The sequence below is a fragment of the Heterodontus francisci genome, chromosome 3 (assembly GCF_036365525.1).
Source record: "Heterodontus francisci isolate sHetFra1 chromosome 3, sHetFra1.hap1, whole genome shotgun sequence".
NCBI lineage: Eukaryota > Metazoa > Chordata > Chondrichthyes > Heterodontiformes > Heterodontidae > Heterodontus > Heterodontus francisci.
The window spans coordinates 209,295,533-209,312,067 of NC_090373.1; the positions used below are offsets into that span (position 1 = coordinate 209,295,533).

The 16,535-nt window shown below is 44.8% G+C and overlaps 1 protein-coding gene across 2 annotated transcripts in view; it reads left to right on the forward strand.

Moving 5' to 3' along the window:
- Positions 1 to 16,535, forward strand: part of lbr (lamin B receptor) — a 105,050-nt gene that overhangs the window by 62,619 nt on the left and 25,896 nt on the right. For both annotated transcript variants that reach the window (XM_068028262.1, XM_068028266.1), the window contains exon 6: positions 14,408 to 14,604. In XM_068028262.1, coding sequence (XP_067884363.1) covers positions 14,408 to 14,604 — 197 coding nt within the window. The remainder of the gene's footprint in view (positions 1 to 14,407; positions 14,605 to 16,535) is intronic.

A 16,535-nucleotide genomic window follows, 5' to 3' on the forward strand; every position in this document is an offset into this window, starting at 1 on the left:
CGACAAGGGGTCATGAAATATCTTTAGCAAACAGGGTTAAAGAAAATCCCAAAGCCTTTTATTCATATATAAGGAGAAAGAGGGTAATTAGAGAAAGGATTGGCCCACTAAAGGACAAAGGAGGAATGTTATGCTTGGACTCAGAGAAAATGGGCGAGATTCTAAACGAGTACTTTGCATCGGTATTCACCGAGGAGAGGGACATGACGGATGTTGAGGTTAGGAACAGATGTTTGATTACTCTCGGTCAATCGGCATAAGGAGGGAGGAAGTGTTGGGTATTCTAAAGGGCATTAAGGTGGACAAGTCCCCAGGTCCGGATGGGATCTATCCCAGGTTACTGAGGGAAGCGAGAGAGGAAATAGCTGGGGCCTTAACAGATATCTTTGCAGCATCCTTAAACACGGGTGAGGTCCCGGAGGACTGGAGAATTGCTAATGTTGTCCCCTTGTTTAAGAAGGGTAGCAGGGATAATCCAGGTAATTATAGACCGGTGAGCCTGACGTCGGTGGTAGGGAAGCTGCTGGAGAAGATACTGAGGGATAGGATCTATTCCCATTTGGAAGAAAATGGGCTTATCAGTGATAGGCAACATGGTTTTGTGCAGGGAAGGTCATGTCTTACCAACTTAATAGAATTCTTTGAGGAAGTGACAAAGTTGATTGATGAGGGAAGGGCTGTCGATGTCATATACATGGACTTCAGTAAGGCGTTTGATAAGGTTCCCCATGGCAGGCTGATGGAGAAAGTGAAGGCGCATGGGGTCCAAGGTGTACTAGCTAGATGGATAAAGAACTGGCTGGGCAACAGGAGACAGAGAGTAGCAGTAGAAGGGAGTTTCTCAAAATGGAGATGTGTGACCAGTGGTGTTCCACAGGGATCCGTGCTGGGACCACTGTTGTTTGTGATATACATTAATGATTTGGAGGAAAGTATAGGTGGACTGATTAGCAAGTTTGCAGACGACACCAAGATTGGTGGAGTAGCAGATAGTGAAGGGGACTGTCAGAGAATACAGCAGAATATAGATAGATTGGAGAGTTGGGCAGAGAAATGGCAGATGGAGTTCAATCAGGGCAAATGCGAGGTGATGCATTTTGGAAGATCCAATTCAAGAGTGAACTGTACAGTAAATGGAAAAGTCCTGGGGAAAATTGATGTCCACTGTTCCCTGAAGGTGGCAACGCAGGTAAATAGAGTGGTCAAGAAGGCATACGGCATGCTTTCCTTCATCGGACGGGGTATTGAGTACAAGAGTTGGCAGGTCATGTTACAGTTGTATAGGACTTTGGTTCGGCCACATTTGGAATACTGCGTGCAGTTCTGGTCGCCACATTACCAAAAGGATGTGGATGCTTTGGAGAGGGTGCAGAGGAGGTTCACCAGGATGTTGCCTGGTATGGAGGGCGCTAGCTATGAAGAGAGGTTGAGTAGATTAGGATTATTTTCATTAGAAAGACGGAGGTTGAGGGGGGACCTGATTGAGGTGTACAAAATCATGAGAGGTATGGACAGGGTGGATAGCAAGAGGCTTTTTCCCCAGAGTGGGGGATTCAATTACTAGAGGACACGAGTTCAAAGTGAAAGGGGAAAAGTTTAGGGGGGATATGCGTGGAACGTTCTTTACGCAGAGGGTGGTGGGTGCCTGGAACGCGTTGCCAGCGGAGGTGGTAGATGCGGGCACGATGGCGTCTTTTAAGATGTATCTAGACAGATACATGAATGGGCAGGAAGAAAAGATACAGACCCTTAGAAAATAGGCGACATGTTTAGATAGAGGATCTGGATTGGCGCAGGCTTGGAGGGCCGAAGGGCCTGTTCCTGTGCTGTAATTTTCTTTGTTCTTTGTATCCCTTATTGCCCTTGAACTGAGTGGCTTGCTAGGCCATTTCAGAAGGCATTTAAGAGTCAACCACATTGCTGGGGATCTAGAATCATATGCAGACCAGACCAGACCAGGTAAGGACGGCAGATTTCCTTCCCTAAAAGACATTCGCGAACCAGATGGGTTTTTACAACAATCAACAATGGTTTCATGGTTACCATTAGACTAGCTTTTTAATTCCAGATTTTTTAATTTCACCATCTGCCATGCTATGTAAAGGTTCAGCATAACTTCCCTGCTTTTGGACTCAATATCTCTATCTATGAATCCCAAGATGCTATCTGCTTTGCTAACCACTCTCAATATGTCCTGCCACCTTCAAAGATTGATGCACATGCATCCCCAGGTCCCTTTGTCCATGTATGCTGTTTAGAACTGTGCCATTTAATCTATAGTGCCTCTCCTTATCCCTTCTGCCAAAATGCATCACCTCACGCTTCCTGATATTAAATTCCATCTGTCACTTATCTGACCATTCCACCAGCCTGTCTAAGTCCTCTTGAAGTTTATCCCTATCCTCCTCACACTTCACAATACTTCCAAGTTTTGAAACGGTGCCCTGCTAACCCCTGCTATATATCTTCCTTCAGTCTGAAAAACAACTGTTCACTACTACTGTTTCCTGTCATTCAGCCAACTTCATATCCATGCTGCAATTGTCCCTTTTATTCTATGGGCTTTAACTTTGCCGACAAGCCTGTTCCATGGCACATGATCAAATGCCTTTTGGAAGTCCATGTACACCACATCAGCCACATTACCCCCATCAACACTCTCTCTTACCTCACCAAAAAACTCAAGCAAGTTAGTTAAACACCATTTGCATTTAACAAATCCATGCTGGCTTTCCTTAATTAATCCACATTTGTCCAAGTGACCAATAATTTTGTCCTGAATGATTGTTTCTAAAAAACTCTCCTACCACTGAGGTTAAACTGACTAGGCTGTAGTTGCTGAGTTGTCCTTGCACCCATTTTTGGACATGGGTTCAAACATTTGCAATTCTCCAGTCCTCCGGCACCACCCCCATATCTAAGGAGGATTGGAAGATTACGGCCAGTGCCTCTGCAATTTCCATCTTTACTTCCCTCAGTATCCTTGGATGCATCTCATCTGGCCCTGGTAACTTATCAACTTTAAGCACCATCAGTCCATCCAATAACTCCCCTTTATCAATTTTTAGCCCATCCTCAACTACTTGCTCTTTCACTATGATTTGGGCAACATCTTCCTTGGTAAAGACGGATGCAAAGTACTCATTTAATATCTCAGCCATGCCCCCTGCCTTTATGCATAAATCCCCTTTTTGGTCCGGAATCGGCCTCACTCCTTTTACTATTTATGTGCCATAGAAAACTTAGATTCCCTTTTATGTTAGCTGCCAGTCTCTTCTCGTACTGTCTCTTTGTTTCTCAAGGGGGGGGTGGGACCCAAAGTAGTAGTCTCCGATGAGATAGTTGAGGCAAATGTAGAGGTTAAAGCAAGCAAGTCCAGTAGGCAGGCCGGGCAGGGGCAGGACAGGGAGCGTGAAAGGTCTGGTAGGCTAAAGTGCATTTACTTTAATGCAAGAAGCCTTACAGGTAAGGCGGATGAACTCAGAGCATGGATCGGTACATGGGATTGGGATATTTATCGCTATTACGGAAACGTGGTTGAGGAATGGGCAGGACTGGCAGCTCAATGTTCCGGGGTACCGATGCTTCCGGCGTGACAGAGGTGGAGGTAAGAGAGGAGGACATCACGGCAGTACTTAGAGAGGATATCCCGGGGGGAACGTAGAAATAAGAAAGGGGTGATCACTTTGATGGGATTACACTATAGGCCCCCCAATAGTCAGAGGGAATTGGAGGAGCATATATGTAGTGAAATCACAGATAGGTGTAGGAATTATAGGGTTGTAATAGTCGGTGATTTTAACTTCCCTAATATTGACTGGGAATGCCTTAGTGCTAAGGGATCAGATGGGGAAGAATTTGTTCAGTGCGTCCAGGATAGTTTTCTGAAGCAGTATGTGGATGGCCCTACTAGAGAAGGGGCTACATTTGACCTCCTCTTAGGAAATGAGGATGGGCAGGTGGTTGATGTGTCAGTGGGGGAGCACTTTGGGACCAGTGACCATAACTATATTAGCTTCAAGATACAAGTCTCCCTTGTAGCAAGTGGCACTTTCATTGGAATCTACAGTAGATGTCTAGGAGAGGTGGTGGGTTCGAATCCCATGACAGATGGTAAAATTTGAGTTCAATTGGTAAATCTTGGATTAAAAGGTTCTATAGAAACCCTCAATTCTTTGGGCGGCACAGTGGTTAGCACCGCAGCCTCACAGCTCCAGTGACCCGGGTTCAGTTCTGGATACTGCCTGTGTGGAGTTTGCAAGTTCTCCTTGTGACCACGTGTGTTTCTGCCGGGTGCTCCGGTTTCCACCCACAGCTAAAGACTTGCAGGTTGATAAGTAAATTGGCCATTGTAAATTGCCCCTAGTGTAGGTAGGTGGTAGGAGAATGGTGGGGATGTGGTAGGGAATATGGGATTAATGTAGGATTAGTATAAATGGGTGGTTGTTGGTCGGCACAGACTCGGTGGGCCGAAGGACCTGTTTCAGTGCTGTATCTCTAAATAAATAAATAGCTGTGGAAAAGGATAGGACTGGTCTTCAGGTTCAAGTCCTAAATTGAGTGAAGGCTAATTTCGATGGCATTATACAGGAAATCTCAAACGTTGAATGGGAAAGGCTGTTTACAGGTAAAGGGACGTCTGGCAAGTGGGAGGCTTTTAAAAGTGAGATAGGAAGAGTTCAGGGCCGGCATGTTCGTGTTAGATGGAAGGGCAAGGCTGGCAAGTTTAGGGAACCTTGGTTGACGAGGGATATTGAGGGTCTGGTCAGGACAAAGAAGGAGGCATATGTCAGGTATAGGCAGCTGGGATCAGGCGAGTCCCTCAAGGAGTATAGGGGATGTAGGACTACACTTAAGAAGGAAATTAGGAGGGCGAAAAGGGGCCATGAGATTTCCCTGGCAGATAAGATAAAGGAGAATCCTAAAAGATTCTATAAGTATATTAACAGTTAAAGGGTCGCTAGGGAGAGAGTAGGTCCCCTTAAGGATCAGTGTGGTAATCTATGTGTGGAGCCACGGGAAATGGGCGGAGTCTTAAATGAATACTTCTCGTCTGTATTTAGGGTGGAGAAGGTCTTGGAAGCTAGTGAGTTCGAGGGAAGGAACAGCAATATCTTGGAGCATATCAACATTACAAAGGAGGAGGTGTTGGAGGTTTTGAAGTGCATTAAGGTGGATAAATCCCCAGGGCCTGACCAAGTGTATCCTAGGATGCTATGGGAAGCAAGGGAGGAGATTGCTGGCAGAGATATTTGTATCATCGTTAGCCACGGGTGAGGTACTGAAGACTGGAGGATAGCTAATGTTGTGCCTTTATTTAAGAAGGGCAGCAGGGATAAGCCAGGGAACTACTGGCCGGTGAGCCTTACATCAGTGGTGGGAAAGTTATTGGAAGGGATTCTGAGAGACAGGATTAATATGCATTTGGAAAGGCAAGGTCTGATTAGGGATAGTCAGCATGGCTTTGTGCATGGGAAATCATGTCTCTCGAATTTGAGTTTTTCGAGGAGGTGACCAAGAGGATTGCCGAGGGCAGGGCGATGGACCTTGTCTACATGGACTTTAGCAAGGCCTTTGACAAGGTCCCGTGTGGTAGGCTGGTCCAGAAGGTTCGAACACATGGGATCCAGGGTGAGCTAGCAAATTGGATACAAAATTGGCTTGGTGATGGGAGGCAGAAGGTGGTACTGGAGGGTTGTTTTTCAGATTGGAGGCCGGTGACCAGTGGTGTGCTTCAGGGATCGATGCTGGGCCCTCTGTTGTTTGTCATATATATTAATGACTTTGATGTGAACGTAGGGGGCATGATTAGTAAGTTTGCAGATGACACCAAAATTGGTGGTATAGTTGCCAGTGAAGAAGGTTATATAAGGTTACAACAGGATATAGATCAACTGGGAAAGTGGGCAAGGGAGTGGCAAATGGAATTTAACGCAGACAAGTGCGAAGTGATACATTTTGGGAAGTTAAACCAGGGCAGGACAAAACAGTGAATGGCAGGGCCCTGGGGAGTGTTGTTGAGCAGAGAGACCTTGGGGTGCAAGTACATAGTTCCCTGAAAGTGGCAACACAGGTAGACAGGGTGGTGAAGAAGGCGGACGGCATGCTTGCCTTCATCAGCCGAGGCATTGAGTAGAAGAGTTGGGTCGTCATGTTACAGTTACATAATGTTGGTTCGGCCGCATTTGGAGTACTGTGTGCAGTTCTGGTCGCTGCACTACAGGAAAGATGTGATTAAGCTAGAGAGGGTGCAGAAAAGATTTGCAATGATGTTGCCTGGTTTGGAGGGCTTGAGTTATAAAGATTGGATAGTCTGGGTCTGTTTTCCCTGGAGCAAAGGAGGCTGAGAGGGGACATGATAGAGGTGTGTAAAATTATGAGAGGCATAGATAGGGTAGATAGCCAGAGTCTGTTTCCCATGGTAGGGGTGACTAAAACTAGAGGGCATAGATTTAAGGTGAGAGGGAGGAAGTTGAAAGGGGTTCAAAGGGGTAAATTTTTCGCACAAAGAATAGTGGGTATCTGGAATGAGCTCCCTGAGGAGATGGTGGAGGCAGGAACAGTACCGACATTTAAGAGGCATCTGGTCAGGTACTTGAATGAGCAAGGCATAGAGGGATATGGAATTAATGCAGGCAGGTGAGATTAGTAGAGATAGGTATTATGGTCGGCATGGACGCGGTGGGCCGAAGGGCCTGTTTCTATGCTGTACGACTCTGACTCTAAATCTTTTTTCACTTCCCCTCAGAATTATATTCAGCCTGGTTCTCAATGTTATTATCCACCTGACATTTGTCATGTGCACCCTTTTTTTTCTGCTTTATCTTCTCTCCATGACTGTTGTCATCCAGGGAGCTCTAGATTTGTTTGTCCAACTGTTTCCCTCTCGTGGGAATATACATCAACTGTACTTGAACTATCTCCTCTTTGAAGGAGGCGGTGGCGTAGTGGTATTGTCACTGGACTAGTAACCCAGAGACCCAGGGTATTTCTCTGGGGACATGGGTTCACATCCCACCACAGCAGAAGGTGGAATTTGAATTCAATTAATAAATCTGGAATTAAAAGCTAGTCTAATGATGGCCATGAAACCATTGTCGATTGTTGTAAAAACCCATCTGGTTCACTAATGTCCTTTAGGGAAGGAAATCGGCTGTCCTTATCTGGTCTGGCCTACATGTGACTCCAGACCCACAGCAATGTGGTTGACTCTTAAATGCCCTCTGAAATGGCCTAGCAAGCCACTCAGTTGTATCTAACCGCTACAAAGTCAATAAAGAGGAATGAAACCAGACGGACCACCCAGCATCGACCTAGGCACCGGAAACGACAACGGCAAACCCAGCCCTGTCGACTCTGCAAAGTCCTCCTTACTAATATCGGGGGCTTGTGCCAAAGTTGGGAGAGCTGTCCCACAGACCAGTCAAGCAACAGCCTCACGTAGTCATACTCACGGAATCATACCTTACAGACAATGTCCCAGACACTGCAATCACTATCCCTGGGTATGTCTTGTCCCATTGGCAGGACAGACCCTGCAGAGGTGGAGGCACAGTGGTATACAGCAGGGAGGGAGTTGCCCTGTGAGTCCTCAACATCGACTCCGGACTCCATGATGTCTCATGGCATCAGGTCAAACATGGGCACGGTAACCACCTACTGATTACCACCTACCGCCCTCCCTCAGCTGATGACTCAATACTCCACCATGTTGAACAGCTCTTGGAGGAAGCACTGAGGGTGGCAAGGGCACAAAATGTACTCTGGGTGGGGGACTTCAATGTCCATCGCCAAGAGTGGCTCGGTAGCACCACTACTGACCGAGTTGGCCGAGTCCTAAAGGACATAGCTGCTAGACTGGGTCTGCGGCAGGTGGTGGGGGCACCAACACGAGGGAAAAACATACTTGACCTCGTCCTCACCAATCTGCCTGCTGCAGATGCTTCTGTCCATGACTGTATTGGTAGGAGTGACCACCGCACAGTCCTTGTGGAGACGAAGTCCCGCCTTCACATTGAGGGTACCGTCCATCATGTTGTGTGGCACTATCACCGTGCTAAATGGGATAGATTTCGAACAGATCTAGCAATGCAAAACTGGGCATCCATGAGGCACTGTGGGCCATCAGCAGCAGCAGAATTGTACTCAACCACAATCTATAACCTCATGGACCGGCATATCCTCTACTCTACCATTACCATCAAGCCAGGAGACCAACCCTGGTTCAATGAAGAGTGCAGGAGGGCATGCCAGGAGCAGCACCAGGCATACCTCAAAATGAGGTGTCAACCTGGTGAAGCTACAACACAGGACTATCTGCGTGCCAAACTGCGTAAGCAGCATGCAATAGACAGAGCTAAGCGATCCCATAACCAACGGATCAAATCTAAGCTCTGCAGTCCTGCCACATCCAGCCGTGAATGGTGGTGGACAATTAAACAACTAACTGGAGGAGGTGGCTCCACAAATATCCCCATCCTCAATGATGGGGGAGCCCAGCACATCAGTGTGAAAGATAAGGCAGAAGCATTTGCAACAATCTTCAGCCAGAAGTGCTGAGTTGATGACCCATTTCATACTCCTCCTGAAGTCCCCAGCATCACAGATGCCAGACTTCAGCCAATTCTATTCACTCCGTGTGATATCAAGGAACGACTGAAGGCACTGGATACTGCAAAAGCTATGGGCCCTGACAATATTCTGGCAATAGCACTGAAGACCTGTGCTCCAGAACTTGCCGCGCCCCTAGCCAAGCTGTTCCAGTACAGCTATAACACTGGCATCTACCCGGCAATGTGGAACATTGCCCAGGTATGTCCTGTACACAAAAAGCAGGACAAATCCAACCCAGCCAATTACCGCCCCATCAGCCTACTCTCCATCACCAGGAAAGTGACGGAAGGTGTCATCAACAGTGCCATCAAGTGGCACTTGCTTAGCAATAACCTGCTCAGTGACGCTCAGTTTGGGTTCCGCCAGAGCCACTCAGCTTCTGATCTCATTACAACCTTGGTTCAAACATGGACAAAAGGGCTGAACTTGAGGTGAGGTGAGAGTGACTGCCCTTGACATCAAGGCAACATTTGACCTCGTATGGCATCAAGGAGTCCTAGCAAAACTGAGGTCAATGGGAATCAGGGGAAAACCCTCCACTGGCTGGAGTCATACCTAGCACAAAGGAAGATGGTTGTGGTTGTTGGAGGTCAATCATCTGAGCTCCAGGACATTACTGCAGGAGTTACTCAGGGTAGTGTCCTCTTCAGCTGCTTCATCAATGACCTTCCTTCAGTCATAAGGTCAGAAGTGGGGATGTTCGCGAATGATTGCACAATGTTCAGCACCATTTGTGACTCCTCAGATACTGAAGCAGTCCATGTAGAAATGCAGCAAGACCTGGACAATATCCAGGCTTGGGCTGATAAGTGGCAAGTAACATTGGCGCTGCACAAGTGCCAGGCAATGACTATCTCCAACAAGAGAGAATCTAACCATCTCCCCTTGACATTCAACAGCATTACCATCGCTGAATCTCCCACTATCAACATCCTCGGGGCCACCATTGACCAGAAACAGAACTGGAGTAGCCATATAAATACCGTGGCTACAAGAGCAGGTCAGAGGCTAGGAATCCTGAGGCGAGTAACTCACCTCCTGACTCCCTAAAGCCTGTCCACCATCTGCAAGGCACAAGTCAGGAATGTGATGGAATACTCTCCACTTGCCTGGATGGGTGCAGCTCCAATAACACTCAAGAAGCTCGACACCATCCAGGACAAAGCAGCCCGTTTGATTGGCACCCCATCTCCAAACATTCACTCCCTCCACCACCGACGCACAGTGGCAGCAGTGTGTACCATCTACAAGATGCACTGCAGCAATGCACCAAGGCTCCTTAGACAGCACCTTCCAAACCTCCGACCTCTACCAACTAGAAGGACAAGGTCAGCAAATACATGGGAACACCACCACCTGCAAGTTCCGCTCCAAGTCACACACCATTCTGACTTGGAACTACATCGCCGTTCGTTCACTGTCGCTGGGTCAAAATCCTGGAACTCCCTTCCTAACAGCACTGTGGGTATACCTACCCCAAATGGACTGCAGCGGTTCAAGAAGGCAGCTCACCACCACCTTCTCAAGGGCAATTAGGGATGGGCAATAAATGCTGGCCTGGCCAGCGTCACCCACATCCCATGAATGAATTTTTTTTTTAAAAGCCCATTGTTCAGTTACAGTTTTGCCAGCATTCTTTGATTCCAGTTTACCTGGGCCAGATCTGTTCCCACCCCATTGAAGCTGGCCCGTTCTCAATTAATTATTTTTACTCTGAATTGCTCCTTGTCCTTTTCCATAGCTAACGTAAACCTGGTGATACTATGATCACTGTCCTTCAATGTTCCCCCCGATACACTTGGCCCACCTGTTTCCCCAGAACTAAATCTAGCAAAATATAAAATTATTGGGCCTGAAATATACTCTTTCAGAAAATTCTCTTCAATGCACTTCATAATTTCTTTTCCTTCTCTGCCCTTTACATTATTACTATCCCAATATTCGGATAATTAAAGTCCCCCATTATAACTACTTTATAGTTTTTGCACCTCTCTGTAATTTCCTTACAAATTTGTTCCTCTATATTCTACACCCACTCTGTGGTGTCCTTTACCCTGGCACCAAGGAGACAACATACCATGCAGGACTGTCAATGACGGTTACGGAAATGTTTGTCTGTCCTCTAAGGAATCTCCTATAACGACTGCATTTCTACTTTTTGCTGTTCCCTCTTGTGCAGTCCCTTGTCTATTGGTGCCATGGTCTGGACTGCACTCCTTCAAGGTGTCGTCACTCCTAGCAGTCTCCAATACTGAGTGCTGGTTTGAGAGTGGCTTATTCCCTGAAGACTCCTGCCTCTTCCATATGGCCACGCATCTACTATCCTGAACTCTTATTGTGGTGGGATTGCCATCTCCTGGAACATATGAAGTGGGAAACACACTCAATCTCCCTGATGCTCCACAGTGACTGGGAAATTAATGGCAGAGACTTTTGTTACGATCTCAGTGAGACCGTTTGTTAAAACATGAGGTATGAGCTCCCCAGACCAATTTAACGAATTACATGACAAAACTTCCATGTTTAAGACTTTTATTATAACAACTAAACTAAAAATCATCATTAATTAAATAGTGCTTTGTAAGTATCTAATGCTCCAAATTACAGAGAAAGGTATTTTCTTCACTTATTAAAGCACTTGCAAATCTCACATCACATTTACACTTTACACAGTCCTCCTTGAAGTGAATTCTTTGCAGCTAAAAGTCCCAAACTCCTCCCAGTTACAATGGGTTGCATCTACCAGACCTTCTCAAAGTCAATGTCCTCTTTGCTCACTTCTTCCAAGCACTTTCGACCTGGACTTGCACGAATAAGGCGATCTCTGGTGACCCTATGGTCTTTTCCTTCTCCACAAACCTCAACTTTCAAATCAGGTTCAAGTCTTTGCAGCCTTTCACTGTATCAGTGTTCTGAGAGCAGGTGTTCTCTCTCTCTCTGTCTCTCTGTCTCCCCCCCTGCCAAGGCTGCTACCCCTGGTTGTTGTCTTCCAGTCTTCCTTAGAGCCTCAAGATTTCTCCCAAATCTGTAAAATTTATCCAGAATCAGAACAGTCATTTGCTTTTTCAATATGTGGAGCCCACAAATCTGGCCATAGCAGGACCACCCGGGCCTTCCTATGTTTCCAGGTGTTAGCAATTGCAATTCGCATTAGCATTTTCAGAGCCCCTGGCTCCTTGTTTGCAATTGGAGAGTCTGGGAAAGTGAGTCCCATTGTCCATCAGGTGAATTAACCTTACATTCTCTGCTTTTCAAAAGGGTCTTTGATCTGGGTTCCTTGTTGTCCTGGTAACCAAGATTCCTGTCTTGTCTTTAAGCAAGGGTCACATGTTTCCTCTGACTCCATCTTACACTACTTCAAAAATCACAGTTTTAAAAAATATAATCATGCTACAAAGTCCAGCGTTCATAATACTTTAAACAAATATTTTGTATCTGTCTTCATGGTAGAAGACACTAAAAGCAATCCCAATAATAGGAGTAAATCAGGAGGCAAAAGGGAGGGAGGAACTTAAAACAACCATTCTCACTAGAGAAAAAGCTAACTAATGGGAGGTCTTTCTTCTTTGAGGGTCGTGAATCTTTGGAATCCTCAACCCCAGAGAACTGTGGAGGCTAGGTCAATGAACCTGTTTAAGGCTCGGATAGACAGATGTTTGAACTGTAGGGGAGTCAAGGGTTATGGGCAACAGACAGGAAAGTGGAGTTGAGGTCAAGATCAGATCAGCCATGATCTTATTGAATGGCGGAGGAGGCTTGAGAGGCTGTTTGACCTACTCCTGCTTCTTATGTTTGCAGTAGAAATGGGTGAAGTTCCATTGGAGCTATTGTTACAACTGAGGCGGGAGGAGTACACTGTTAATTCAGTCCCACTTCTCCACAGGTCACAACATGTTAATAAATTTTCCCACTTAACAAAGCAGTCAATCAGATACTCTATTTGTCCCCAGAATAAAGCACACCAACCAGGTTTCTTTAATAAACAACAAAATTGTCTGTTTATTATACCCCAAGTCTTAACCAATAATAAAGTAAAACATACGCACAAATGGAAATATTAAAGCCTCTTAATTTTATCCTAGCCCTCGCACACATACTCATATACAACCGGTTAAACGGGGGGAAAAAAAGGGATTTTTGTTTACAGTTGATACAAAAAAATAGAAGGAATTAAAAAAAAGCTTTGACTGCAGAGAAGATATGGAAGGAAGTCCTTTGTTTTGGCAAGGTGTTCCAAAGGCGAATAGACAGCTGCCACTTGGAATCTTTCCAGGCAGTGCTGATGAACAGTCTGTTTGGGTAGACATTCAAAGAGATTCAGCTACAGAAGGCTTAACAAGTCTTAAGAAGTGTTTCCTGAAAGGTCTGGCTCTAATTTTTAAACTCTGCCCCCTAGTCCTAGACTCCCCGACCCGCAGAAATCGTTTCTCTCTATCAAACCGATCTGTTCAACTTAATATCTTGAAAACTTCAACCAAATCATCTTTTAATCTTCCAAATTCCAGGAATACAAGCCTGGTTTGTGTAATCTCTCCCTCTAATTTAACTCTTGACATTCTTAATGGGCAGCACAGTGGTTAGCACCGCAGCCTCACAGCTCCAGCGACCCGGGTCAATTCTGGGTACCGACTGTGTGGAGTTTGCAAGTTCTCCCTGTGTCTGCGTGGGTTTCCTCCGGGTGCTCCGGTTTCCTCCCATATGCCAAAGGCTTGCAGGTTGATAGGTAAATTGGCCATTAGCAATTGCCCCTAGTATAGGTAGGTGGTAGGGAAATATAGGGACAGGTGGGGATGTGGTAGGAATATGGAATTAGTGTAGGATTAGTATAAATGGGTGGTTGATGGTCGGCACAGACTCGGTGGGCCGAAGGGCCTGTTTCAGTGCTATATCTCTAAATTAAACTAAACTAAACATACGTCTTACATCAGGTGTGTAGCAATAAAGGTTTCAGTTCTCACATATTTGATGCAAAGTTCTTTTAAAGATGCAAGGTTTCTGCAAACATTTAGGATTTCTTCAAGTGCAGGAGCCAGCATTACAGCTTGATACAGGATTTGCTTTTCAAGAACAGGGATTTTTCAAAAAGATGTAACAGTTTGGAATTTCTTCTGTTCTCCTGGCAAGTCAATAAGCAAACTCCAACTGCCTGTTTTTAGCCAAATTAGCTGGCTTTTTTAACAGTTCAAAATGAAATCAACTTTTTCCGGGGACAAGTCCTATGACACCATAAATTCTGACTTGTCAATAAGCAAATAGTTCTTAAAGTCAAAACACAACCCCATGCTATGTTTACTTGAAATAGTGTACCTTCCAGTAAAAACTTGTTTACTGGTCAACCTTCTGTTGAGCTTCCTTTTTTTAAAAAAACACCCAGAGTTTAGCTGCTTCAAGATTCCAACATTCATGGAATCCTTTTCAGTTTTTAAAAAATATAGATTCTCAAGTTTTGACAAAAAATTGAAACTTTTGTAACACTATGGTGTTCCTAAAGAGGTTTGGGAGACAAAATGAGCTTACAATCCTGGCTTGTACAATGAGCTGGGATTCCCTGTAGCTCCCTTTCTTTACTTTCTAGCATCTATACAGTAAGTGAAACTACACCATTAAAGTAGAACATGGCTCGTGTGTAAGGTTTTCTCTCTCTTTCTGGTGAAATATTTGTTTTTATTAGCCAAACCTTTACCAACAGAAAAGCATCTGAATAACCCTACATTATAGACACTCCGAGAGTGAAAGATATACTTTTGCTAATTCTACTTTGATGGCTGCAAGCTAACATTCCTTTTTCTTTTAGGTGCCTTCTTCATAATGTTCTTGTTGCCTGCCGCACTTGTTCTCTTGCTGTTGATGTGTGCAGTAGATGATGCCAGTATTCTGAATTTTCCACCCCCGATTCCAGCTCTGCAGACATTGTGGAACAGTACTGCCCTAGGAATCTTTGTCCTGTGGTTCCTCTTTCAGGCTCTGCTCTACCTACTGCCCATTGGAAAGGTAATTCAGGATATGGCTCAATGCTTTTGGAGTAGATAGAGCACCATTCTGAAGTTCCCACAAAACGTTGCACATTTGTTGCTCTTCCTTGTTTTTTAAACCATGTATGATTGCCCTGTATTGTTGATTACTGTGGGTGTAATTACCGAATTTAGGCAATTTTCTTTTTTGGGAGAGATTGACCATATTGGTGTTTCACTCCTTCTGAATGTGTTCTGTCAACTCCTCAGGAACCTAACAGCTTGGCCAAGAGCTCATGAGCAATCTCATCATGTTTGGGGCACTCACTCAGGGTGACCCTGGGATTCAAACTCGTACAATGTCTGTGGGAGTTTTATTTTGTTTTAATTTCCCTGAGAGACCAAATGGAAAAGTGACATTTTCTGCAAACTACACAGTAACATTTAAGTAAAGCATCACATGGTAACCACCAATAATTCAATTCTATATTATTTACTTAAAGACATTCTTTAAACACAATCCAAATGTGAAAGGTCAATAGCTATAATTGAACTACTCGGTTTGTTTTAAACAGTTCAAGTGGACATAGTATGAAAATTTCACACACCTACAATTGTGTTTCACTCAAATCTTAGTGACAATATTATACTGGAATTTAAATATTTGAAGCTGTTAACTACAATGGAAATCTCCACTCTAACATCATTCAGGTTACCTGCCAGAGGACAAAAACCTTCTGTGAAAAAAAACTCTGTGCATCAATTCTTTTGGGTTTTATATTTCACTTTTTTTTTAATAAATGAAACTACACCATTTTTATTTTGATATTTGTGTTGTACTTCATTCGTGATGAGGGTATTGCTGTACCATATAAAACTGATATTAAAAACAGAAAGTGCTGGAAATACTCAGGATCTGTGGAGCGAGAAGCAGAGTTAACGTTTCAGGTCTGTGACCTTTCATCAGAACTTTCATATAAAACTGATGTTTGGGAACCCTTGATTACTTAACAATCTCCATGGTTTCACTAGAGAGGTTCGTTCCATTATGGGAGATAATAGATGTGGCACAATAATGGTAAACATAAGAGCTTTTATAAGTTTAATAAGGACGGGGGCAGTGCTGGCAAGGACACATTTGTTGCCCATCTCTAGTGGTGATGGGCTGCCTTTCTGAAGTACTGCGGGTTTGTGCTTGTGACGGTGCTGCAACAATCATCTTCTATGGGGAATTTCAGAATTTTGACTTGGCAGCGATTTGTCTAAGTCAGGATGGTTTGTGACCTTGGTTAGTGGCAGGGGAGGGTGAGGGGTGTGCAAAGAGACAGTGAGGTAATGATCTGGTGATATTACGGCTCTTGGCCTTCTCGGTGATGGAGGTAGTAGTTCTGGGTGGTACATTTACAGTAGACTTCATAAATTCTGCAGTATATTCAGTAGTAGTACTTACTGCAGCCACAATGTACCAGTGGGGAAGGGGTGTAAATATTTAAATGACAGAACCATGTCTGTTCATAAGACTGTAATGTATCTGCTTGTTTTAGAGGAAATCTTTCACAGTTTATCTGTTCCAACTGATTTTTGCAATTAGAGAAGCTGTCCGGATAGTTTGGTCACTGTGGTTGCTCAAATAGAGATGTGCTTTAGCAGCCTAGACTGATGCTTTCTCTGAAAAGATGCTGCATTTTGTGGCCTTTTTTTAAAGACTTACAAAACATAACCACTGAAGGTAGGTGAGTCAGTTGTACAATTTGACTTGCTTACACAACTCTCTGATACTTGAAAGTTTTGGGGCAGATGGGGGGCGGGGGGGGGAAGTACAAGCTGGCATAGATCCATTTCTGATGAGACTAGTAAGTATTGAGCCCCACACTGAACCAGGGAAGCTGAAGGGATTTATTCCTGACTTGTCACTCCTGCCCCTGTTGCACATAGTGCTGCAGCACATGGATCTTGCAAAGTTTCGTGCAG